The sequence below is a fragment of the Nilaparvata lugens genome, chromosome 1 (assembly GCF_014356525.2).
Source record: "Nilaparvata lugens isolate BPH chromosome 1, ASM1435652v1, whole genome shotgun sequence".
NCBI lineage: Eukaryota > Metazoa > Arthropoda > Insecta > Hemiptera > Delphacidae > Nilaparvata > Nilaparvata lugens.
Window position 1 is genome coordinate 36,016,509 of NC_052504.1, and position 25,835 is coordinate 36,042,343.

Here is a 25,835-nt window from a genome sequence, read left to right on the forward strand (position 1 = left end):
TCAGGCCGTTCTATGGTGACTAATCTAATGGAGTTCAACAATGAGGTATCCAGAATTCTTGACGGTGGGGGGCGGGTTGATGTTGTTTATACAGATCTCTCAAAGGCATTCTATTCAATCAATCACAGAGTATTAGTTAAAAAACTAAAGTCGATTGGTTTCTGTACAAGCCTGGCAAATCTTGTTGAGAGCTATTTGCATTCAAGAGTGCAGTATGTTGGAGTACATAATTTCAAGTCTAGAACTTCCAACTGTACATCTGGAGTGCCTCAGGGTTCTAACCTTAGACCACTTCTCTTCCTCCTATTCATTAACGATCTCCCTGCTGTCTTTGATGGTTCATCCTGTCTTATGTATGCAGATGATGTGAAGTTGTACAAAGCGATTTCGAGCCCTGATGACTGCCTTAGCCTTCAAATGGATGTTGATAAACTAAGTGTATGGTGTATGAATAATGGCCCTAGAATAAATATAGCTAAATGCAAAACTTTATCATTCTCCCGGCAGGTAGCTTCACACAGATGCATCTATAGTATTGATGGTATACTGTTGGAGGAGGTAGAGTCTTTTAAGGACCTGGGTGTGATTTACAGCTCTGATTTTACATTCAATAAACATATAGACCTTTTGTGTAGCAGGGCCAATCAGCAGATGGGGTTTATCCTGAGTAGGCCTACATGTTCACCTTTCAATGATGTCTCACCCATAATATTCCTGTATAAATCTCTTGTCCAAAGTATTCTTGAGTACCTATGCGTCTGAAATTTGGAACCCTTATTGTAATGATCAAGTACTACTTTTGGAGCATTTACAAAATAAATTTTTAAGGTCCATGTACTTCAGGAAATTCAATTTCAATTGTCCGTTTGACTTTCCCTCTGACACTCTGAGAAATATGTTTCAATTGAAATCATTAAAAACAAGACGAGATGTAAAGTCTTTAATTTTCCTTCATAGCTTATTAAATAATAGAATAGATTCCCCATATTTGCTTTCATATGTCAATATTTATATATCTATCATATCACGTCGCTCCACTTTCTCTTTTCTTGTGCCCTGTTCCAGAACTGTGAGTCACTATAATTCTCCGGTTAACAGAAATCAAAGACTTTTCAACTGTTTCTCTGGGCAACTGGACATCTTCTGGTTCTCTCGTGGAAAATTTTATAGAATATTAAACAGTCTATTGTGAGATATCCCTGCTCAGTTGTGTTGTCGATTATTTGTTGCTGTATATAGGTGTGTATCTATTGCACTATGTACTTGTACTTCTTACTCATTCTGTTGCTTCATTAGCAGGTATCAGTCCTCTGACATTCATTTGTTAGTTTTATCCATTCTTTGTAACATTTTTATTTCAATTTTAGAATATTTTCATTTCTATATTCCGTTTTATAATTATTTTATTATATACATCTATTTTTTCCTTCTCTTGTATTTCTATAGTTTTTTTCTCTTTTAACAATATTTCAATTGTAAGTTACTTTGTTCATTGTATTTTCATTGTATAATAATCTTGTATCGTTGTATTTGAAGGAGACACATTAGGGGTAGCCTGTTGTCTCCATGAATAAATAAATAAATAAATGAATAAATAAATAAATAAATATATAGACTATATATAAATAAATAAATAAATAAATAAATAAACATCGCAATGCGTGAAAGAGATAGCGCCATCTGCTTTGTTGAACGATAGACAAAGATAGCAACACCATTGAAAATCACACACTACCATTATAACGTGGACCTCACTATATATATAATAATGTGGCGCTTCCTAACAAGATGGCGGGTTTTTGCGTCAGGGTACTAGCTAAGTTTCCATACTGTATGTATACTGTGCCTAACTGCCTATTAACGAACTATTATAGGGATTCAAGTTTGGGAAAGTAGGTTAGGTTATATTTTTTATTGTGTAAAGTGTAAATTAATTGGAAAAATATATACAATTTACCATTTTTACACTTATACAATATTCCTTTGTACTATATGTGTTTTAAATAAATTCAATTCTATTGAGTTTGTCGTTCCAGAGATTCAAAAATGTATAGGCCTGCTTATAACTCATAAAATACACATTCGTACGTAGGCTACATCAATCTTCAAGTATCAAGGTAGGCCTACCTATCAATAAACATTTTATTAGTAAAAAGTTAGAGTACTAAAGAATAACTATTCAAACAAACATTCTTTTGTGTAGCCTACCCGTAGAAGCATAATTATATTAATCTGTTTTTAACATTAGAATTTAGTCATATAATACGAATATGGTTCTTGACTTGGTACAGTAAAATATTGTTAAATGGAGGCTCTACATGACGTGAACTTGGAAGATCCGAAAATTGCAGTTTTAAATTTTTTGATGAAGGTCAGAATAAATCTAATTATAACATTGTTCTACGTTCGTAGATTTTGGTAAGTAGAAATAATTGCATGAATTTGCCATTTTGTGCTCAATGTTCTACTGCTGGTTAGTGTTTTGTAGTCCACCCACGGTTTCTAGAATAGAATTGACTTCCTTGGAGAGTCCGTTCCCATAAGTAATCAAAATATCAATAAGATAAGTAGAAAAAATTCAAATAAGTAGGCCTAAAGTGAAATAAGTGACAATATTTATATTGGTCGTTTTTGTGTGGAGCTTGAACATTTGAGGTGACTTTCTCAAGTCTGGTACAGAATGATTTGATTGTACTTGTGTACCGCTCACCAATTGTAAGTTTTGAAGCTTGTACTGGGTTTTTTCTTAGGCGAGGTGGAGGTAACAAAATCTTAATAGGTGGAGATTTCAATATGCATTTCAATTTGACTACCTAGTGATCGAAAGGCTAATACTGTGATACACTTGCTGATATCTTTTTGTCTCTGACCCCAAGCCCACAAAACTGTCTGGATATTATTGCTACAAATTGATCGATCTGATTATCTTGTGAATATAATAAACCCACTGCTTACTGATCATGATGCACTTATAGGCTAGTGGATGCTGAAATTAGTAAGACTAATGGTGATCCTAAAATTGCATGGAATTCTTAATGTTTTTAAATATCGTCCAATAAAAGGTCATGCTCTGAAGTATTATGAGTTTCTACTGGCTACTGTTTGCTGACATCATCTGTTGACAATGATGGAGATTGTTTCAAGTTTCTCCTCTGTGCTTTTCTGTAAATTTTCAACTCTGTGTTTCCTGCTCTGCAAAAAAGGTTTCCTAAAGTCAGTTCAAAACACAAGTTTGTGTTTTATTTCTGGTTCAAAATTTTCCTTATAACTCAATATTTTTAAGTAGTGAGAGTTTATTGAATGTAATCATTCTATTATATTCGGTTTTTAATCAAATCAAATTGAAAATTTATAGTTTATTTCTGGACTACAAAGTGAGCTCAAATCAATTCAAGTGGATAGCATAACCTATAATTTTTATTTATTCATAACCCTCATTGTATTATCATTCATCCCATCATCATCACCTAGGCTTAAAATACTTCTAGAAAGTCGCCTTTGTAAAATAATAAATAAAAAAAACCAGATGTAGCTCTGTTCGCAGATCTGGATTGTGGTACACTCAAGAATTGAGAGAGTGTAGGGACATGACACTTTTGTACAATGTGATGATAAAGGATCCACATGACTCTCATCTGCGTGACTTTTATTATCAGTGATATCTCAGATATCAGAGGGAAATACCTGAATAGCATCAGGCCTGTTACTAGACTTGCAGAAGGCATTCGACAACTTAGACCAAGAAATCCTAATCAAAAAATTGAAACATTCAGGGCCAAGTCATAGAATGGATCCAAAACTATTTCACTGAAAGGTATCAGTATGTTGAAATCAGTTATCAGCAGCACACAGCCTTGACTAGAGCCAAATCATCTCTTTGCAAAATATCCAAATGTGTTCCTCAAGGTTCACCTAGGTTTCCTAGGATCCTTGTTCTTTCTCATTTACATAAATGACTTCCCAAATAATCTCAAGAAGGACCAAAAATGTGTACTATTTGTAGACGATACCACCATAATAATCCCATCAGACAGAGAATCCGAAAGCAACGATATAAGCTCGACACTTGAAATGGCCACAAATATATGTAGGAAACTGAAACTATCAATCAATAAAGACAAGACAGTAAATATAAACTTCACTCCAAAGGGACAGATATTCAATATAGACAACAATGTAACCAATGAACCAACAAATACAAAGGATTGTACAAGATTTCTTAGTATCATGATGGACAAGAACCTGAACTGGAGTGAACATATTGATCTTTTGTCTAAGAAATTAGCTTCAGCCACATATGTACTTCGTAGAATAAGATGTACCACTGTTGTCAGTACCACATTTATCGCGTATCATGCCCTATATCCCTCACAGCTGCGATATGGCATTGTTGCCTGGGGAGCATCAGCGCAGGTGCACATGGACAGAGTTCTACGAAGTCAGAAAAAAGCCTTACGAACCATCCTAAGAAGAGATGCACTGAAGCAATGTAGACCATTATCTGTCGAAAACAAACTGCTTACAGTGGTCTCAATCTACATTTTTGAAACCATAACCCTTGCCATAGACTTAAGCCCGAATCTCAGAAATAGCCAACACACGCATAACACAAGAAGCAAGCTGAACATTGACCTTCCGCAACACAGGCTCGGCAAATTCAAGAACATACCTTCCTAGGCAGGCTCACATTGCTTCAACTATTTACCGGACAGCCTAAAGACTTTGAGGGATTTACGGACAACATTCCACAGAAAGCTGAAAAAATACCTCATTGCAAGACCGTACTATGCAGTGACCGAATTTATTGAGTAGCATACGTACCACCACCTTAGAGTATAGTGCAAGATACTCTGTACACCTTCTTGACGACTCTGATAGCGGAGACCATCCATTGACCATCCCCGATCCCAGGACCGTGAGGAAGACATCAGAAGTAAGAAGTAAGACCGATTCCTCTACTAATAGTTTTCTCTAAACTTCTAGCAAAAATGGCCAAGGAGCAACTTGATGCTTACTTAACATTGAATAATTGTAATAACATTATTACAGACCGGCAATATGACTTTAGGAGTGACAGATGTGTTTGTGATGTGATGTTCGATGTGAGCAAAGCTTTGCATAGTGCCCTGTCAGGTAATTTGAAGTCTTTGATGATATTTCTTGGAAAAAAAGTGGGACGCCCTCAACTCAAATGGCTGGATGAGCTGGAAAAGGACTTCAGAGAGCTGGGAATACGACGATGGAAGACGACTACACTGGATTAGATTAGATTTAGAGTTCTTTATTTATGTATGTTAAAATACTGGTTAGAGAGAGGATGAGAAGTCCTGATTGTGGAGCAGGCCAAAACTCGACTATCGGGTTGTAGAGCAACATAAGTAAGTAAGTTACCAACCTGCTAGATCAACCCTGCTGGCTGAAGGATTGTATTCACATTACTAAAGCTTTGGTTCTCAAAAACCGATCTTTTTTGCTTACACCCCAAAACACCTCCAAAAATCCAGTGAACAGTCCTATAGGATCCTTATTAAGTTATTTACCTACTATAAAATAAAGGAACGACTGTAAATTTCTCGTATCGTCTAATAGAATCTCTGAACGCGATATTCATAAATATTTGTTTGGTAAGCCTATATAAATACAAATTACCTTAAAGTATAACCATAGAGAAAAGGTATTAGTTCGCCTATGATTTTTCTATGGTATCTTCAACTTTTCAAAACAGAATCACTCTCAGTCACCACTAGCAAATCCAATTATGATTCCTTAAAGACAGAATTCATTATTTACCATACAATGTTTCTGATGGAGTAATGATCATACATTCATGTGCTTCCAATGTCAGGTAATAGCCTGCACAAAATGATACTTCTCGCTGTTTAATATACTGGTCTAGTAAATCGCCTGGCCGGCAGATCTCTTGCTGCTATTGGAAGCTTTTTGATAGGTGGGCAAGGCCAGTTCGTGTCCTGCTTAGCCTCTTGATAAGGTACATCTAGTGATGTAAAATACTCGGATATTTAAAACTCGGGGTAAATACTCTGGGTATTTCCCCAGATAAATTCCGGAAATTCATAGATACCCCCGGGTAAATTGTGTATTTATGGAATCATGGATGTTTATACCCATGAATACATTATTATTGTCATTGTATGATATTGTGATTGAATGTATTGCATTCTCTTGGTTATAATGAATTTTTTTTCAATGACTTGATTATTATTTTTCAAATAATACTCAAAATTTTAAAATTAACAGGATTTTTATTTTAAGAAACTGGTTAAATAAGAGTAAGCTAATTCTACTTGAAACTATACTCAATAATAATATCATAACAGAATAGAAAATCATATTCCCAAATATTTGGGAACAGAATAGCTTTGGGCTATGCCTGTTGTTCTATCCCGATCATGTACTGTTATTTTAAATTCCTGTTATTTTAAAATAAAATAAGTTCAATTATCTGTTACATTCTATTCATATTAATTATTTATATTTTATAGTAAATTTATATTTCAAGAATATAAGCAATTTTATATTTTAAATCAAATTCTTCACTATAATAAAAAAAAACATTAACATGCTTCCACAGTTATGAAATTATGTTATGATTTTCCTTTAGAAAATGGACTGCATGTGAGAAGTGATACTGGTAAAAATTTCCCTCTCCCTGAACCCTGAATAATAGTTCAAATTTTTGTCATTTTCAATAAGATAAAAAGATTAATAAGAAAAATACCCAGTACTTGGGTATTCCCAATGAATCATGCTCAGGAGTAAAATGCTATTTGGGACTGAATGAAAGACTGTTGAATACATTTTATCATCATTTCACTATCCTTGGAGGATAGTTACGGCAAAAGACAATTTAATTTTCTCCAAATTCATTAAAAATTATTATAAATACCCAGTTTTTGGGTATTTACCAGGCCTTGGGTAAATTCCTTATTTATATTTACCTACCCGCTGGGTATTTACCCGGCCCACATCACTAGCTACATCCAACCTATGGCTCCCTCTTGTATCATACGCATGAAAACTCTGCCTGTTGGAATGCTCATCTACATTCGCATGGGTCCTGCAAAGGGCATAAGAAATATAAAGAGCATATACTCTAACAAAGAGAGGACGACAATTCGCCAGCCTATCAGCCCCACAGATCATCCGCAAGGTCGACCCCAGAGAACCAGGCCGTACAACAGGATGCTCTGAAAGAAAGCGAAGACGCAAACCTTAAGGTAGTGCATGGGAGCACTACGCCACTACCTCTCAGCCCTCAGTAGGTAGACTTCTCCGCTCATGTGTCGAATCATCTGATGATTCGGCAGTCGCCGCCGTTACTAACTGTCAATTCATTCATAAATTTGATTTCATTTAATTGATTTTTTTCGTGGTCTACAGACTCTGTGAAAAACGTCCCAAGTGTATTATGGCTTATTGTTAGATTTTCATAGAGCAAATATTTCTCTTGATCCACACCAGAGATTTGTTTTGGGTTGTTCTGTATGCTAGTATGAAGTGTAATAGTTCTGTTTGTATCATACAAATTTACCTGTATTTGCATTAAAATGAATTGTCTATCAATATTTTCTCAATTCTTAATCGAATATTATTTTTTGTTGCAGCAATTTTGACAGTTGCAGCTGCTGTCATCATCAGGGCAAGACAAATCACAATGTCAAGTGAGTAATGATTCCTGATTATTATACCGTAACCCAGGGGTTCTCAACCTTTTTGGATCAGCGACGCACTTTTCAGGTCAAATATTTTGGCGATCTCCATGAATAGCAAACTTGAATTACCATGCTGATACTATAGTCCGGGAGCATTTAAACTTATGTAGACCTACTTAAACAGGCGCTTTGTGATAATTTTTTATATACAACCGTGAAAGATGTATTAATTTATTTGTTAGAAATAGTATAATAAGAAACGGCAATGATTATGAGTGACCAGTAATAATAATAATAATAATAATAACGCCTTCATTGATTGCAATAGAAATACAGGAAATGCATGAAAAATAGATAACAATAAATGAATAAATAACTTTTCATAGTCCTTCATTTTTCACTCTTTAATTTTTCGCTGGCTTATATCCCAGGTCAATTGTTGACATTTGGGTAGGTTGGCAATTTTCAATAGTTGAACTCCCTGACCAGTGCGTATCTGTAGCTCCACGCCTGCCTGCAATAGGCTCCCACAGCTCTCCAATTCTCGCCGTTCAGGAAGGGCTGCAGTTCGTCCGCTGACAACTCTCTCCTCCGAAAGTACCTCCATCTGAACTCCTTCAAGACAGGGCACTTCCCCAAGAAGTGGATGACATCTTCTTCTTTTCTCAAAATGCATAGCGAGCAATGTCCACTGCTAGCAACGAATGAGTAGCCGTTGAGGCGAATCAGCTCAGTTCTCGCCTTAAAAATCCACTCCACCAATGGGAAGTCTAATATCACCTCCAGATATTCGCTGAATTTTTGCAGTCTTGGAAACAACACCAGCCTCCGCGAATTCAGCACCCGCTCTCGACATCGGTCCCCCAACTGCTGCTCCACTGTGGTGACGATGCCATCAACATTGACGCTTCCAATTGTCTCCGGTTCCAAGGATATATCTGTAGCTTATCACTGATGTCTCTCCACTCCCTGAGCAGAAAAAGCTGTCTAGCCATGACCTCCAACAGCAAAATTCGAGGGTATCTGTTCTCGGGCATGGCCGATATTCGCTGTATAAACTTAACATGTAATTTGAGGGTGTATGCGAACAAACTTGGCAGTCCAGCTTCCAGAGACAGGATGTAATTTGGGGCATTCATTGGTAAACTGAACACCTTTTTGATGAAAGTACTTTGTACTTTTTCCACCACATCATAGATCCTTGTTCCCCAAATCTGTGCTCCATAGCAAAGTATAGCTCGCGCGAAACAGAATGGAAAATTCTTTTTTTTGCAGCAAAGCCAATTTTGTCACTGAGAACAATTATGGCACACGAATTTAGAGCTGTCAGTGCCATGTCAGCCTTCTCCTTTAGATGTCTAGTCCACGAGAGTTTTGGAGTGAACACCATTCCCAAGTACTTGTAGTGATCCACTACCTCAATCTCTTCACCATTGAAATTCCAATTCTCAGACTGTCTCAATCTTCCACCATTCCTAAAAAATCATGATCTTCGACTTGCTTAGGTTCACCTGTAGACCCCACAGTTCGCAATACCTCTCTAAGCCTTCTATCATTTTTTTCAGTGTCCATTCATGAGATGCTACCAGCACAATATCTTTGCATATGCGAGTAACTTAATACGTGTCCCTCTGATGTTTATACCTCCCTCTAGGTAGTCTTCTATATCATTGATAAAGAGGGAAAAGAGAAGAGGACTCAACAAACAGCATTGTTTGACCCCAGTACACGTTTCAAATGCTTCTGACAGCCCCTCTTGTCCCCACACCCTTGAACTTGTACCTTCATACATGCTTCTCAGGACATCAATGATTTTCGTTGATATCCCCATTGCAGCCAATTTATAGAAAAGAGAGTATCTATCAACTCGATCGAAGGCAGCAGATAGGTCTACGAAGAAGGCATAAAGAACTGCACTTTGAACTGCACTTTACTCTAACAATGCTGACAAGGTTGAATATATTACCACATGTGGAGTATGTCCTTCGAAACCCCGCCTGAAACTCGCCGAGTACATTGTTCTGAATATTCTATGCCTCAACTCGTTGCAATTGTACACCAGCAAACAACTTTCCAACAGTATTTCCAAATGATATGCCTCTGTAGTTTGAAGGTTCATTTCTGTCACCCTTCTTGAAAATCGGGAACACTATTGCACTCCTGAACGATTCTGGAACGACTCCTGTATCCAATATCCTATTAAAGACACTGACCAGTCTCTCTTTGAAGCTCGTGGGGGCATTTTTGTAGAATTTGTAGGAAATCCTATCATCTCCTGGTGCCTTGTTATCCTTTGCTTTTAGTAGAACTCTGTTCAGTTCGTGCAGTGTAACTGGATAATCTAATACATCAACCAAAGTTTTGGGCTCTACATAACAGATTTTTCCACAGGAAACGGTTGGGTTCAAGAGATTTCTGAAGTGCTGCATCCAGTCATCAATAGAAATTCCTGCGCCTGAGAGAAACTGTGACTTCTTTAGCTTTCTAACCACACTCCAGAACTCCTTGGCATCTGAGACAGTATTGAAACTCTCCACACAACTGGTCCAGTACTTCTTCTTCTCGGCGCACAACTGTCTATAATGATGCCTCGTTTGCACATACTGCTCTCTTATAGCTTCAGAGTTTGTTCTGAAGACCTTCAATAAATCAGAAACCTTTTTTCTCGCAGCTCTACAATCGTCGTCAAACCAGCTTTGCTTTTTAAAAGAGGAGATCTGCCTATCTGGTCTTATACTTTTGAGTGGGGAGCACTCATATATTAGACTGGTGAGGCACGTAAGTTCAATATTGATATCCCCATCCGGCTCGCTGTCTGCATCCAAACTCTCCACCAACGCATTGATTTCTTGCCGATAGATGTCCTTCCTTTGTGGGTTCCATTTTAACTTCGGCAGCAGTGGCATAATTCTTGTACTCTCGTGAAGACTATCAAGTTGGTCCCCTCTCAATTCAAGTACGATTGGCAGATGGTCTGAAAAGGTTGCAGGACAAACCTCAAATGATATCACGTGTGGAATTATATCAGCTGAAACTGCTCAAAAATCTATTACTGAAGACCCTTGACCACCAATATATGTGAATTCTCCACTCAAGTCACCCTATTTATTTATTTATTTATTTATTCCATAAAAACATAGAAAGGCTCACAGACAAACTCCAGTACGAGCCTTAATGACACATTTGATAGTGTAACGTTACAATTAAAAAAGAAAACAAGAGAAAAGAAAATAATATCGCAATTCATTAAATATTCACAATTCAGTAGGCTATAACTAATAAGATTAGAAGAGAACGATATATTGGTCAGATTCAGAAAGTTAGTAAAAGGGTATAGGATGAAAAATATTTAAATAAAAAGAAAGAAGAAACAGTTGAAAAAAAGAGAGTTAGTAGAGCTCAAAAATAATAATTTATTCATCAATTGAGCAGCATAATTTTTCACAAGATTTTTTGAATGTATTGTAGCGGTCATAGAAGGGGTCAAGGAATGGGTTTAGTCTATTGTACAATCTCATTGTTCTATTCAGGTAGGAATTGAAATGGTGAACGGTTCTGACAAACGGTATCTGAAATAGCATATTAAGTCTTGGTCTATTGCATGGAACATTGAAATTTAACAAATTGATGAAATCTGGCATGAATATATTATTATTTAGAATGTCATATAATAACATTAATGCTCTAATGGATCTTCTGGTTTTTAATTTCTGGACTTTAAATGTTGACCTTAAGGTTTCGGTGGAAAAAGCTATTGGACAAAATGTATTATACGTTTTAAAATAAAGATACCTCAATAACTTATTTTGAATAATCTCTAAATCATTTACGGCAGTGCTCTGTGATGGCTCCCAAACAAGTGCAGCATACTCTAGCTTGCTCCGCACTGTTGCATTATAAATATTCAATATGACCTCACATCTAGTGAAGGGCTTACAATTACGAAAGAGAAACCCTAGTGATCTATTGGCCGAATTCATGACATGAGCCAAATGATCCCTGTATTCAAGTGCTGGGTCCATCAGGACTCCCAGGTCTCTCATACTCGTTACCCTGTCCAGAAAAGTATCATTTATTTTATAACTATATTGTCTGGGATTCTTTTGGCGGGTAAAGATCATGAACTTGGTTTTTGAAATATTGATTTCTAATTTATTCAATTCACACCACCTCTGAACACCGTCCAAATCCCGCTGCAAGGAGGCACAATCACGAATACCAGCTATAGGCCTGAAGAGCTTAACATCATCAGCAAACAGCAGAATACCGGACTTTTCAATGTAATCAGGAAGATCATTTATTAACAATAAAAACAATAATGGGCCGAGATTTGATCCCTGAGGGACACCTGATGTGTTGGTGAAATCAAGAGACCTCTGATTATTGAATAATACATAAGATTTCCTATCAACGAGATAACTTTTAAAAAATGTAATCAGACTCTCAGACAGTCCGAAACCTTTCATCTTATTTAAAAGTACTGTGAAATTTACTGTATCAAATGCTTTTTTATAATCTAAGTAAATTACATCGACGCGACCTTGTACATCTAGCTCAGAGGAAACAGATTGGGAAAACTGCAGCAAATTAGTAACCGTTGATCGCGAAGGCATGAACCCATGTTGAAAAGGGGAGATTACAGGCTTTACGTGATTAAATACTTTACTGTAAAGTATATACTCAAATACCTTGCTTGTTGAATTCAAAATAGCAATCGGTCGAAAGTTTCCGATTATATTTTTAGCACCAGATTTGTGGATGGGTGTTATCCTAGCAACTTTCCATTTTGCAGGATATTTATTTGATTTGAGAGCCAAATTGAAGATGAATTTCAAGGGCTTAGTGAGTATATCCTTACATCCTTTTATTATATATCCTGGCACTCCATCAGGTCCACAAGAGCGTGTGGCTTTCAGGTCATCTATGGCTGAGCTGACTTCTTCCTCAGAGATAAATTTTATTTGAAGTTTATCAAGAGGTGGCAAAATATGATTAATATTATTAGCTTCATTGTCGTTTTCGGGAGGCGTAGTATTATTATTGTTATTGCAATTAATATAGGTTGAATGAAAATAATCAGCAAATGCCTGAGGCACCTCCTGACTGGTATATTTACATCCATTCCATTCAAAACAATCTGCCACTGACCTTGATTCCTTTTTACTCCCTACGTAATTCCAGAATTGTTTCATATTGGATTTAATGTCGCATTGTAATGAGTCTATGTACCTCTGATAAGCTATATTTATTTCTGATTTTATTGACGCTCTTAAATCTATGAATTTGTTCAAGTAGTATCTGGAGAACGATTTTTTACGCGCACACTTATTTTTAGATTTAATCATTTGAATTATATTCCTTGTATACCAAACTGGATACCTAGATTTAATTATTTTTTTATTCTTTGGTATATGCAAAGTGAAGGCATTATTCATCAATTCATAGAAATAATCAAGAGCCAGATCTACATCATGAAATTCATATAAACTATTCCAATCAGAATCTCTGAGTGTTAAATAAAATTCAACGAAATATTGTTTTTATGTCTAAAAATTTTCATTTACTCCCATAAGTAGACAGTTGATCTTGGGTTTATCTTAGTGGTCATGACCTTTTTCTTTATGTGAGAATAATGTATACAACTACACTCATTGTTAATGAATTATATAGACAATTTAATTATAAAGAATCAATTACATTTATCACATCAAGTCTCAAAGTGAATATAAGAAGAATCCTAGTAGACTGAGTAATTATTTGTAATTGAACAATCAAGTAGACCTATCAAATTCAACTATAAATATGTAGGTATTATATCTTGATATGTTTAAATTGTATCTCATAATAGTTTGTAATTTTAATTTTCAGAAATTCCTCAAACTCATTTGCAGCAGTTAAGTGCTTATAGGAGAACAGATGGAGATGGAATGGAAACCACCGATGATAAAACGTCTGAAGCCAATCAGATCAAACAGAAGGAAAATCTTATGGACAGATTCATTTACAGACCTCCAGATCTCAAAGAAATGTCATTTTCACCTCCTCCCATTAAAGGTCAAATTGTTCATTTATTCCCAAAAAATGTCACACCTCAGAGGAAAGAAGGCATGTTTCCAAATGTTTTTGGTGGCCGAGAACCGAAATTCGTTCCTTATGAGCCGTATAAGGCTGCAGTCAAGCCAATCATACCTTACAAGCATAAGAAGAGAAGGGATATAAAGCCTTCTCAAGCTAAAGCAGTGGTGGATGAAAGCAATGATACAAATAAATCCAATTCACTTAATCCTTCCACTGAACAGGAACCTATTGTGCAGGAAAATGAAACTGATTTTAAGCAGGTGAACGAAGAACTGACACGTTTGAAAGAAGAAAACGAACAGCTTGAGAGTCAGCTGAAATTTCAGGCTCAGGTGAATGCTGAATTGAAGAATCTTCTGGTAGCAGCCATGGGTGAAGATTTAGAAACAAGAGTACACTTGCTAACTGAAGATAAACTGCATTTAGCTAGGGCATTACTGAATTCGGCACAGAAGCTGAGCACCCACCAAGAGCAGACTGAATATCTGGCCAATCAGTGCGAAGTTTGGCAGAGTAAATTCCTCGCGAGCAGGTGAGTAGCTATTCAATTTTAAATTATGCTCTGCATTTTTTACAAAGTTCGGCACCATTTCTCAAAACTGTTTGAATATTCTACGATGTTTACCATACCATACCAGACCAACATGTGGATATTTTTGGGATTGAATTCCAATATTATCACTCTTGAATAGTTATTTGTGCAACTAGTGCGCAAAGTAACAGTTTGCTGCACCGAAAGAAACGTTTACGCACGAGCCTTAGCCGAGTGCGGAATAATGGTTTCTTAAGTGCAGCAAACTAACTTTGCGCACGTATTTCACAATAATTTTTTCCTACAGTTACCATTGAATATGAAAAGTGATTAAATATGGGTAAAATTCCCTGAAATCCATCAAATGTTTTTCTGTGTAATTTTATTGTTAATAAAAACCTTAATTTATTTAAAATTGCATAATAATAATTAAACTAATCAAAGCACATAATAAATAGGCAATGCCGTTCTCCACTGCCATATTATAACGTGGACCTCACTATACCACAGTCAGTGTTATCAACTTAATTTTGATTTTCCTGCACTGGTGCTCCATATAACCTACTAACTATTTTGCGTTGGCATGCTGCAAATCTGGAGTACGCAAAGTAATACTTTGCGCACTAGAGCGGAAAAGTTATTCTTTGCGGCCTGCAATCAGTGCAGAAATGCTCTCTTTTCAAGGTATCTGTAGGAAAAAAATATTCCAATCTTCGAAATTGTCAAATCATGTTGGTTGTGGTCTAACAAGATGGATGAATGGTTTATAAATTTGTATAGTGCACATATACGAGATTTCCCTATGAGTGAGAAGTATTATAAGTGCTATTCATATATTACCATGTTATAATGTAACCATTAAATCACAATCAATCTCACATAGAAGCTGCCTTTTCATAATGGATTTTTGGAACTATACTTGAAAGTTCACTTTATGCAATGGTTTCTCAACCAATCACAATACATGATTACCCACGAACAGTGTCAGAAATGACATTGCTGAACTGAAATCAGATGTTTCTTAACATTATCTGCTCTAACCATGAATCAAAATAATACCAGCATCTAATTCAGATCTATTCTTATCCATTAGTCCAGGCAATGAATGCTCAAGAAAGGGTATAGAGGGAAGTTTGGAAGACAATTTTTACCCTGCAGTTCTGCTTAGGGTAGTAAGGAGGTAAACTAAAAGTCCCCACCCCTCCCCCCTGTGATAAGGGTGGGGGTGGTTCAAAGGTACCATTTTTGGTTTTTCTCATAACTCGAAAACTATTTATTTTACAAACATGGCTGTTCCATAAAAAATTACAGCTTACATAATTTCATAAAATATTCATCTCTCAACTTTTTCTACATCTACTATAGTTTTCGAGGTATCCGCTCTTGAAGGTGCGACATTTTTGAAAAAAGACGTTTTCCTCAATTTTTTGATATTTTTGCTCTTATAACTATTTGAAAATCGATGGGAAATCCTTGCTGATTATGAGCTTATAGAGCACCAACTTCTGTTCAATTTGATGCATAATTGCACACTTATGCTTTTCTCTACGACTGTTGCAGCAGCTTTAGTGTTGAGTGTGAAATCTTCAGTCTTGCAACAATAGACCAATTGACAAAGGCATTTGGAGGGAATGTTTTAAACAAAATTTTTGACTTTGTAGCTTTGTTTGGACTAGTTAGGAGGATAACATATCAAAAGTCCCATCCCTACTCCATGTCCTGAAGGGATGAGGGTGGTTTGAAAGTTGCATTTTTTAGCTTTCTCCTTCCATGCTAATATCTTGGGATCAATGCGTTGGGACATGACTAACTATTCAAAAATGAAGCTTGAAGAATTTTCTACAATTTTTGTTCAGTGGAGTTTTGTGATATCACAACCATAGGAACAGTACTGTACAGTACTTTGCCTGAGTGGTCGCAGATAAAATAGTGTTCATAATTTCTGTCTCAAAACGTACAAAAGGAACCAGCTTCTGGCAAAGAGGGGTAGAGGTAGAAACAATGATGGTTAAAAGTCTAACGGTGAAATAACCGACGCTGACCAGTGACAAAAGGGTGGCAGCCAGACGTCAGGCGTGAGTGGAGTGCCATCAGATAGGGGGCAGCACCAACTGGGGCAGTGATCCAAGGAGGAACAATGGTTCGAGGGTGGGCGAGCACGTGGAGTTGGGAACACGAGGACACTTTTCGGTGAACCACGGTCTGAGGAGTGAGCAGCGTGCAGCCCGCAGCCCTAGGGGCTGAAATGGAGTCCTGTTTCCGGAAAACCACAACCACATCAACATCACCACATTAAAACCACCATTAAAGAAAAATAATTGAAATTCATAATTTGTGAAGTAAAGTTAGCAGTTTGAAAGTGCGCGAAAAGGCCATGGTCCGCGGGGTACTCATAAAACATAAGGTTAGTGTAATTTTAAGTTGTTGTTTGTTTGCCACACTGGTTATTTTCTTGTATTATTGTTGTTTAAATAGGGTTTAGGTTTTGTGATTCGTAGTATTATTGTGCATTATTCTATTTAAATATTGAGACTCTCAATAAACATTATTATTATATTTCATAAACGGTAAAATCATATTTCATATTTCGGTGTTCTGCTTAACAGACTCATTACTAAAATTTCAAAGGACATTTGATACATTCAGTCAACATTGAAAATCTCATTTGTTTCTTTGTAAAGTGTCAATTTCAATTTGCCTTTTGCTTATTTTCATTTTAATTATCTAATGATTCAAAATTGTCTTGTGTTGTTATTTCACAAGTATCATTAGACCCCCTCCCTTCTTTATTGTTTTAATCATGGAGTGAAGCAATATAGTTGAGAAAGATGTGTAGTTCTACATTCATTGATTGCTGGGCTGCATCTTTATTAAAGTAATGTACATTGTTTTTTTTATATAGTTCAAATAAATTCATGTCTCTGCAGAAGAGTTATGCTGTGGTAGTTGCTTATTCAAATTTCGAGGGTCGTTCCCTAATAATTAACGTGGCGCCTGGGTTATAAATTTCAAATTTTATATCAAATTTTCATGTTACTATTCAAATTTCAAATTCACCATATATTAAGCAATCAGTAAGTGTAGATCTAGACAAAGTTGGCTCATCAACGTGAGGCGAATACTGTCAAGAGTAACCTGGGATTATACCATAATAAGGCACGAATTACTATTAAGATTTATCATTGTTTATTATTATTTTATTCTAATTCTTGAAAGAATTATGAAAAGCAGGGGTATATAAGCTAAAATGGGAAAGTAGATGTGAGATTTTTAATGCTTATAATTGGAAATTTTTGAAGTTGAAAGTAGATTGTTATTCATTTAAACTGGAAGTTCATTAAGAAATCAAAAAATGAATTAGTAAGTAGGTTATCAAGTTATCATAATATAGTTGCAATAATTACGAGATATAGGGATAATCACATGAAGTAGGTTGGATATAAAAAGTTGATGTGGCGATTAGAATTGATTAGTCATTTTAGAGAAATGTGTATTTTCTATTCTTTGCAAATTAGTAAGTAATTTTAATGTTGATAATTAGGAATTATGTTTATTAGTATTCATTATTTAAATAATGGGGTGAAAGATACAGTGTAGCCTATTATTGATTTGAAGTATGAACGGAATATTAGAATTATTAGGTACTGTTGGTAATTTATGTAGCATATTAGTGGCTACAACAACATAGTTATAAGTTTGTTTTATAGACTCCTGCAGATCTGGATACCTGTCTCAAGTAATAGTGATAGTGTGTTTAGTTTAGTAGTAATTGCTTTTGAATTGACCGCATGTTAAGAGTGTGCTAATTTTAGAAATACGTAGGTTCAGAATAGGAGACAGCTGTCAAGAGTTAGCGAAAGTGACTGACTAGTCAATTGTTGTGATAGAGAAGAAGGGGTGCGAAAGTGAAAGGGAGGATTGTCCGGCCGATGGGGGAGTGTTGAGCTAGCAGGTAGTAAACAAACAATGACTGCTTGCTTATAGTAGTACCAAACAATAAACAGATGTTCTGGGAGTTAGAAAACGTGTGGGAATTTCTTGGGTGATGTAATGTTATTTATATCATATAATAAAAATATAATATGGTTTAGGAGTAGATTATTTTTCATTCAGTGGGAATATAGGTTGTTAGTTAAGCATTAGTGAAATAAGGTGAGAGAGGTAGGAGTATTGTAGATGTAGGGTTCATGTTAGTTCGTATATATAAGAGTAAGCATTTCATAATTCATAGAAACAAAAACAATGAGTTTGGTGGTTAAAATGGTGTTGATGAAAATTCAGGTCGTTACGAAGGATAGCCGGATAAGGGAACTGCATTTCAAGCTTAGAGGTTGTAGGGCTGTAGTAATCAGAAAAAATAAAAAATAAATAATTGAAGATTAAACAGTTAGAAAAGCGTATTAAAATGGATGGTAGTATGCTAGGTAAAACACGTAGTCAAACAAAATGTAAAACTGCAGAAATAGAGAATGGATAAAGGCGGGAAAGAGGAGAAGAAGAAGAAGATAGTGATAGTGAGCCATTATCTGGTTTCACTATGACTACTGAGGCGAGTGAGGGTAATGCTAATGACAGTAATATAGAGGGAACCGAATAGAATGAGGATCCCACAAGAAATATTCATCAAGGAAAGGAAAAAGGAACAGTAATTAAGGGGGACACAGACCTTGCAGTAGTATTAGCCGAACTGCGGAAAATGCAAGAGAAAATGGAAGAGAAAATAGGGGATGTGAAAGAGGAAATAGGGGATATGAAAAAGGAAATAGGTGGTATAAAAAAGCAAATGGACAAGAGATTTGAGGATATGGAGGAGAAAATAGGCAACATTGATTTGAGAATAGCGAGTCAATTGGATAAGAGGTTGACACGCCTGGAAAATAGAGTAGGCGAGAGAGTGGACAAGAAAATAACTGAAGTAGATGAGAGAATAAGTATGCAAGTGAGAGAGTTAGGGAAGAAATCAAAAGAGGGTGAGAATAGAATGGGTCTACGGTTAGACAAGGCAGTAGGAGAATTGCGAGATTCTAATAAGAAGATGAATGAACAAATGGAAGAGTTAATAGAAGAGAGAGTCAGTCAACGTGATACGGAGATAACAAATGAAATGAAATCAGATACAAATAGAATAGAGGGCGAAGTGTCAGTAGTAAGAAATATGATGGAAGAATTCGAGGGAGAGTGTACAAAGAAATTTGAAAGTGCAGAAAGAAAAAAGGGAACTGATCAGATATTGGTGATCAATAACGGCCAAATAAATAGACCGAAAATCAGTGGTTGTGAGAAAAATCCATTAGAATCACTAAAGAAGTTGCGAAAATTTATCAAGGACCAAAGATTAGATGTAGATGATTGGGATAATGTAAAAGAGGAGTTGTCAGGCTGTTTTACCGGTCAGGCAGAAAATTGGTGGAGTGGCTATGCAGAAGGCATTGGCAGTTTGGATGAACTGGAAGCCAGTTTCAAAGCCATATTTTGGAATGCCAGTGTGAGAAACTCAATTAAAAAGAAATTATTTGATGGCAAGTATACTGGAGTCGGAGGTGAAAGTAGAGTCCAGTACTTGTTGAAAATGCAGGCAATGGCTCAGAGTCTTGGGGATAACATTTCAGAAGAAGAGTTTATAGCGATGCTATCCAAACATTATCCGGAAATGATTATTAGAGTCACAACAATAAGAGAGCTATCAGCATTTGTTGAGCTCTTAGTTAGTTTTGATGCAGAAGAGATGCCAACAAAAAAAGAAAGGTGGAAGAGTTGAAATAGAGAGAGCAGAGAGACAAGATGAGTGTAGATGGAGTAAAGTAGATGAGGAGACGAAAGAGAAATACAGAAGAGAAGACAACAATCATAGAGATGGTCATAATCATGATGGGAGAAATGATTTCAGAAATGGTCGTGGACGTAATTTTCAATATAATGGAAGAGGAAGAGGTCAATGGAACAATGGATATCAACAACGAAATGACAGAGAGAAAAACGGAAATGAAGCAGGAGGTAAGAATGAGATACAGGGAAACGCCAATGGCGGGGTCAAAAAATGAGTTACCCAAAGCCCTCGCCTTTTAATAATGGGCATAAACACAAAAAGCCATACTGGAATAGGCCATCGAATGAATGGGTCAGTAAAAATCAAGATAATCACTCAACAAATAAAGTGAATAAATGTAGGCTAAAATACATAACAAAGGACTTATTAGAGGAAGAACCCAGTGATGAGAAGAAGGGGTCATGGCAAGTGAAAACAAAAAATTGTCAAATGGCTGAAATCAGTGTTAGGATTGGAGGTGAAAGAGTTAACATGGTTATTGATACAGGTAGTGAAGTGAGTGTTATAAATAAGGAAGTTTTGAATAAATTGAAAGAGAGTAGCAATCAAGGAATTGAATTACTACCTGGTCCGCTGTGCCCTGGGGAAATGGGAGGACAGGGACGGCAGACAACGGTCCGCTGTGCCCTAGGGAGATGGGAGGACAGGGACGGCAGACAACGGTCCGCTGTGCCCTGGGGGAATGGAAGGTCAGGGACGGCAGACAAGGGTCCGCTGTGCCCTGGGGAAATGGGAGGACAGGGACGGCAGACAACGGTCCGCTGTGCCCTAGGGAGATGGACGGACAGGGACGGCAGACAACGGTCCGCTGTGCCCTAGGGAGATGGGAGGACAGGGACGGCAGACAACGGTCCGCTGTGCCCTGGGGGAATGGAAGGTCAGGGACGGCAGACAACGGTCCGCTGTGCCCTGGGGGAATGGAAGGTCAGGGACGGCAGACAACGGTCCGCTGTGCCCTGGGGAAATGGGAGGACAGGGACGGCAGACAACGGTCCGCTGTGCCCTAGGGAGATGGACGGACAGGGACGGCAGACAACGGTCCGCTGTGCCCTAGGGAGATGGAAGGACAGGGACGGCAGACAACGGTCCGCTGTGCCCTAGGGAGATGGAAGGTTAGGGACGTACGGCAGCCAACGGGCCGCTGTACCAGGACAGGAGGTCGGGGACGTACGGCAGCCAACGGGCCGCTGTACAAGGAGCAGGAAGGTTGTGAGCGGAATGCTGTGGTCTGGGGCTTGTCCGGCGTTTAAATACCCCGCAAAGTGGAGGGGATGGAGTTGTGCCGCCGCCAGAGGCGGTGTAAATCGTCTCGATGCGCGGAAGATGGTGCGCCATCGGTACCTTCCTTATCTCCGCAGCCAGCTAGCTTTGCTGATAGCCGAGCGTCTTACAATAATATTATTAACTATTTTCTCGTCACAATTTTACTTTGTGACAAGAGATAACAGCATCATTAGTGACCAGTCCATCAAGTAATACTCTGGGGTTATTTCTATATACTGAGGAGAAAGTCGAGTTATGGAATAAGCAGATAAGAAGCGTTCGGGAGTTAGGAGGTGGTGAAGCAGAAGAGTACATAAGGGTATTAGAGGGAAACAAAGAGATAATTTATGTAGGACCTTATAAGGTTAGTAGAATAAAAGGGGGAAATGCATATGAGGTTATAAATGAGGATGGTATGTTAATAGGTACTTTTAATGCAGTAGAGTTAAAGCCATTTGAAGAATAAGGAGTAGGAGAATTTTTGAGTTGTTGAAACAAGTAAAGGTATCCAGGCTGTAGGTAGTCATGAGAATTGTCATTAGTTAGTAGAGTAGTATGTAAGGGTATGGCAAACAAGCATCAACCAGTCTCAAAAGTGTGAGTGAAACCTGTCGAAATATCAATAGTAGTGGTAAAGAATTCTAGGCACATTTTGTTCAAGTACAACATCAACTCAACCACAGGAACGACACGGAATCACATCACCAGTCTACTACACCACCCCACCAGTAACGATGCCACATCAACCGTCCACACCCCACACCACCACTCCATGGTAATGTCAGTCTGAGGCAAAGCTACACAGCAGTCCCAGAAGCTACGATTATCCATCACAACGCCGCAGATAAATTAATCCAGCAAATCGTCACAATTCTTTAGCCATGTCGTCCTCATCAACATCTCGGCGACATGTGATGGGGGATTTTGTAACAATCATCTCAGGCCTTGGTTTTCTACAGCTACAAGCCAGGCCAAGATAGTTTTCGACTTGCAACTTTCTGCCTCAAAACGTACAAAAGGAACAAGCTTCTGGCAAAGGGGGGTAGAGGTAGAAACAATGATGGTCAAAAGTCTAACGGTGAAATAACCGACGCTGACCAGTAACAAAAGGGTGGCAGCCAGACGCCAGGCGTGAGTGGAGTGCCATCAGATAGGGGGCAGCACCAACTGGGGCAGTGATCCAAGGAGGAACAATGGTTCGAGGGTGGGCGAGCACGTGGAGTTGGGAACACGAGGACACTTTTCGGTGAACCACGGCCAGAATAAGATGTCTGAGCAGTGAGCAGCGTGCAGCCCGCAGCCCTAGGGGCTGAAATGGAGTCCTGTTTCCGGAAAACCACAACCACATCAACATCACCACATTAAAACTACCATTAAAGAAAAATAATTGAAATTCATAATTTGTGATGTAAAGTGAGCAGTTTGAAAGTGCGCGAAAAGGCCATGGTCCGCGGGGTACTCATAAAACATAAGGTTAGTGTAATTTTAAGTTGTTGTTTGTTTGCCACACTGGTTATTTTCTTGTATTATTGTTGTTTAAATAGGGTTTAGGTTTTGTGATTCATAGTATTATTGTGCATTATTCTATTTAAATATTGAGACTCTCAATAAACATTATTATTATATTTCATAAACGGTAAAATCATATTTCATAATATTTCGGTGTTCTGCTTAACAGACATTACTAAAATTTCAAAGGACATTTGACATATTTAATCAACATTGAAAATCTCATTTGTTTCTTTGTAAGGTGTCAATTTCAATTTGCCTTTTGATTATTTTCATTATAATTATCTAATGATTCAAAATTGTCTTGTGTTGTTATTTCACAAGTATCATTAGATCCCCTCCCTTCTTTATTGTTTTAATCATGGAGTGAAACAATATAGTTCGGAAAGATGTGTAGTTCTACATTCATTGATTGTTGGGCTGCATCTTTATTAAAGTAATGTACATTGTTTTTTTTTTATATAGTTCAAATAAATTCATGTCTCTGCTGAAGAGTTATGCTGTGGTAGTTGCTTATTCAAATTTCGAGGGTCGTTCCCTAATAATTAACGTGGCGCCTGGGTTATAAATTTCAAATTTTATAATATCAAATTTTCATGTTACTATTCAAATTTCAAATTCACCATATATTAAGCAATCAGTAAGTGTAGATCTAGACAATAGGCTACTACTATTATGCTTTAATTTCATTCCATTATTATTACTTGAATCACTCACCACATTTCAATAATTCATCTAGTTGAGTCCATGCTTTTATATCTTCATCAAACATTCTTGCTTGGTTCTATTAGTGATATTCTATGTAAAATAATAAATTCATTGGATTTCAGTTTGATGGTTGAAGAACTAGCCAAATGGAAAGCAGCTCTGTGCCAAAAAGCTTCAGAACTACAGGAAACTATGAGAAGACTAATTGAGGAGAGGAAAAAAGTTCGTGAATCACTTATTAGTTCACACAGGTAAGAAATGATACTGGAAATGTTCTGTATGATTGAGTTGTTCATTGATTGATTCATTCGGGTCGCCGTCAACCTGTCTCCCCGACAACTAGTCTCCTCGATTTTGATCACAGGCGTCAGTAAATCCTCTGGCAAAATATACAATTGCCGTCAACTAGTCTCCCCGACAGTAAATCCCCTACTAGAACGTAGGAGCCTAGTTGTCGGCTACAACTAAGCTCCTCACACGCTCACGACAACTAGTGTCCCCGACAGTAGATCCCCTGCTGGATAGGCCTATGAGGGGTCTGGTTGTCGTGATCGTCACGCCGACAGAACTAGTCTCCCCGACAGGTAATACCCTATAGAACATTGGAACCAGCTTGAAGCGGGCGGGGAAGTAGTACAATCACAGATACTGTTGTACACATTCTATGAATTCGAATATTAGAAGAAAAGCTTGTTGAAGTTGTCATTTCTATCACTGCAAACATAAAATTAAAAAATAAACTATTTCTCTTTCCGAATTCAACAGACTTGGAAATGTTCCTCATTGAATTGGCAAGCAGTTTCAGAATGAGTTTATACATCTCGCAAGTGATTCCTGCATGTATGCAAGTTAGGATTGTGATTAATCAAATAGTCTTTTTAAAAAATGAATTTATTTGTTAACCACATATACAATAATTGTATATCTCGCGATAGAGCTCCGTCCGCTATGTCCGCTAGCTTGGAACTGACAACTAAATACAATGTTACCTTCCACTACAACTATGCTACATCAACAATAATGGAATGAGGAGTGCTGACTATATAAGTAATTAGCTATATAACTCCTCCATCCCTAAAAAGAACTTCGGGGGTAGGGTTGTTAACAATGTTTACATTGGGTGAATCTTTTCTACTTAGATAACGATACAATAGAACAATTGACATTAGAATAAAAATTGCATACAAAATAATTGTCCAAAAACTTATGTTCGTAGTGAAAATACTTTCTTCCCTTATGGGGGGTGTACTTGTTAACAGCGATCGGATTAAAATTAAGATGTTCTAAATTTTTCAAATGAATTTGGAAATCTGGAATTTGATGATCTTGAAGTTCTAATTGGATGTTTTCTAGAAATTTTGGATGTCCTCTCGTTTGGGAAGAGTGGAACAGAGGTTTTCCTCGATAGTAAATTTTTCCTTCAGCTGTATTGATGAAATAAATTCCTTGAAGTGTTGTCACAGTAGTTTCGGTTTTCGATTCGATGTGGAAGGTCTCCAATTTTGATAAGACTGCCAAATATTATTGTATTTCGGGAATCCATTTGATGAGGTTCTCTTCAATTTGGACGGCGGTGAATTTACATTTGTCAGTGGAACCAGTAGATATGATAGTCGCTTCACATTGCAGTTGTTGATGGGAGATGGCTTCGGATGAGCACAGATAGCATTCGTTATCTCCTATCAATCTACATTCTTTATACAATCCTTCAATTTTTAAAGTATTAGAACTATCAGAAGATTTTAATAGGCATTTGTTTTGTGGAAGTATTGTTACAAAATTTGATTCTCCTTTACTTGGAATTGGTAATAATTCAAAAAGATGAAAAATTACTTCAACCACAATCGGAAATTCGAGAAAATAAATTATTTCGTTCTTAATTAGCTTACAATCTACATTAATCAATTTTTCCATTTATAACATCTTATTATAATTGATTTCCAATGGGAATTTCTTATCATAGAATTTTGAAATTTTTAAAGGTTCATTTAGTTCACCAAGTATAGTAGACATTATACTATGGTGCAGAACGCCTACTTTACAAAATGCAATAGAATTTTCAATGTCATGAACTACGTCTAATAAAATATTATAAGCTATGAGTAATTGATTCAAAATATCTTTAATTTTTTCTAATTCTACGAAATCGTTTAAATCATTATTAATTATCAAAAATTTCTCTTTCAATTCATTGAAGTTTTGGTTTACAAGTTTAATTGTTTCATTGAATTCTACAATAATGTTT

General features: G+C 37.0%; 1 protein-coding gene across 2 annotated transcripts in view; it reads left to right on the forward strand.

Annotated features, from left to right (window-relative positions):
- Window positions 1–1,697: 1,697 nt before the first annotated feature.
- The window catches only part of LOC111047827 (golgin-45), a 41,012-nt gene continuing 16,874 nt past the window's right edge, over window positions 1,698–25,835 (forward strand). Inside the window, exons 1-4 of one of the 2 annotated variants that reach the window (XM_039420339.1) lie at window positions 1,698–2,117; window positions 7,626–7,682; window positions 13,542–14,283; window positions 23,713–23,841. In XM_039420339.1, coding sequence (XP_039276273.1) covers window positions 7,676–7,682; window positions 13,542–14,283; window positions 23,713–23,841 — 878 coding nt within the window. In that variant the 5' untranslated portion in view covers window positions 1,698–2,117; window positions 7,626–7,675. Of the gene's footprint in view, window positions 2,419–7,625; window positions 7,683–13,541; window positions 14,284–23,712; window positions 23,842–25,835 lie in introns of both variants that reach the window. The other variant, XM_039420349.1, reaches the window with a different exon arrangement.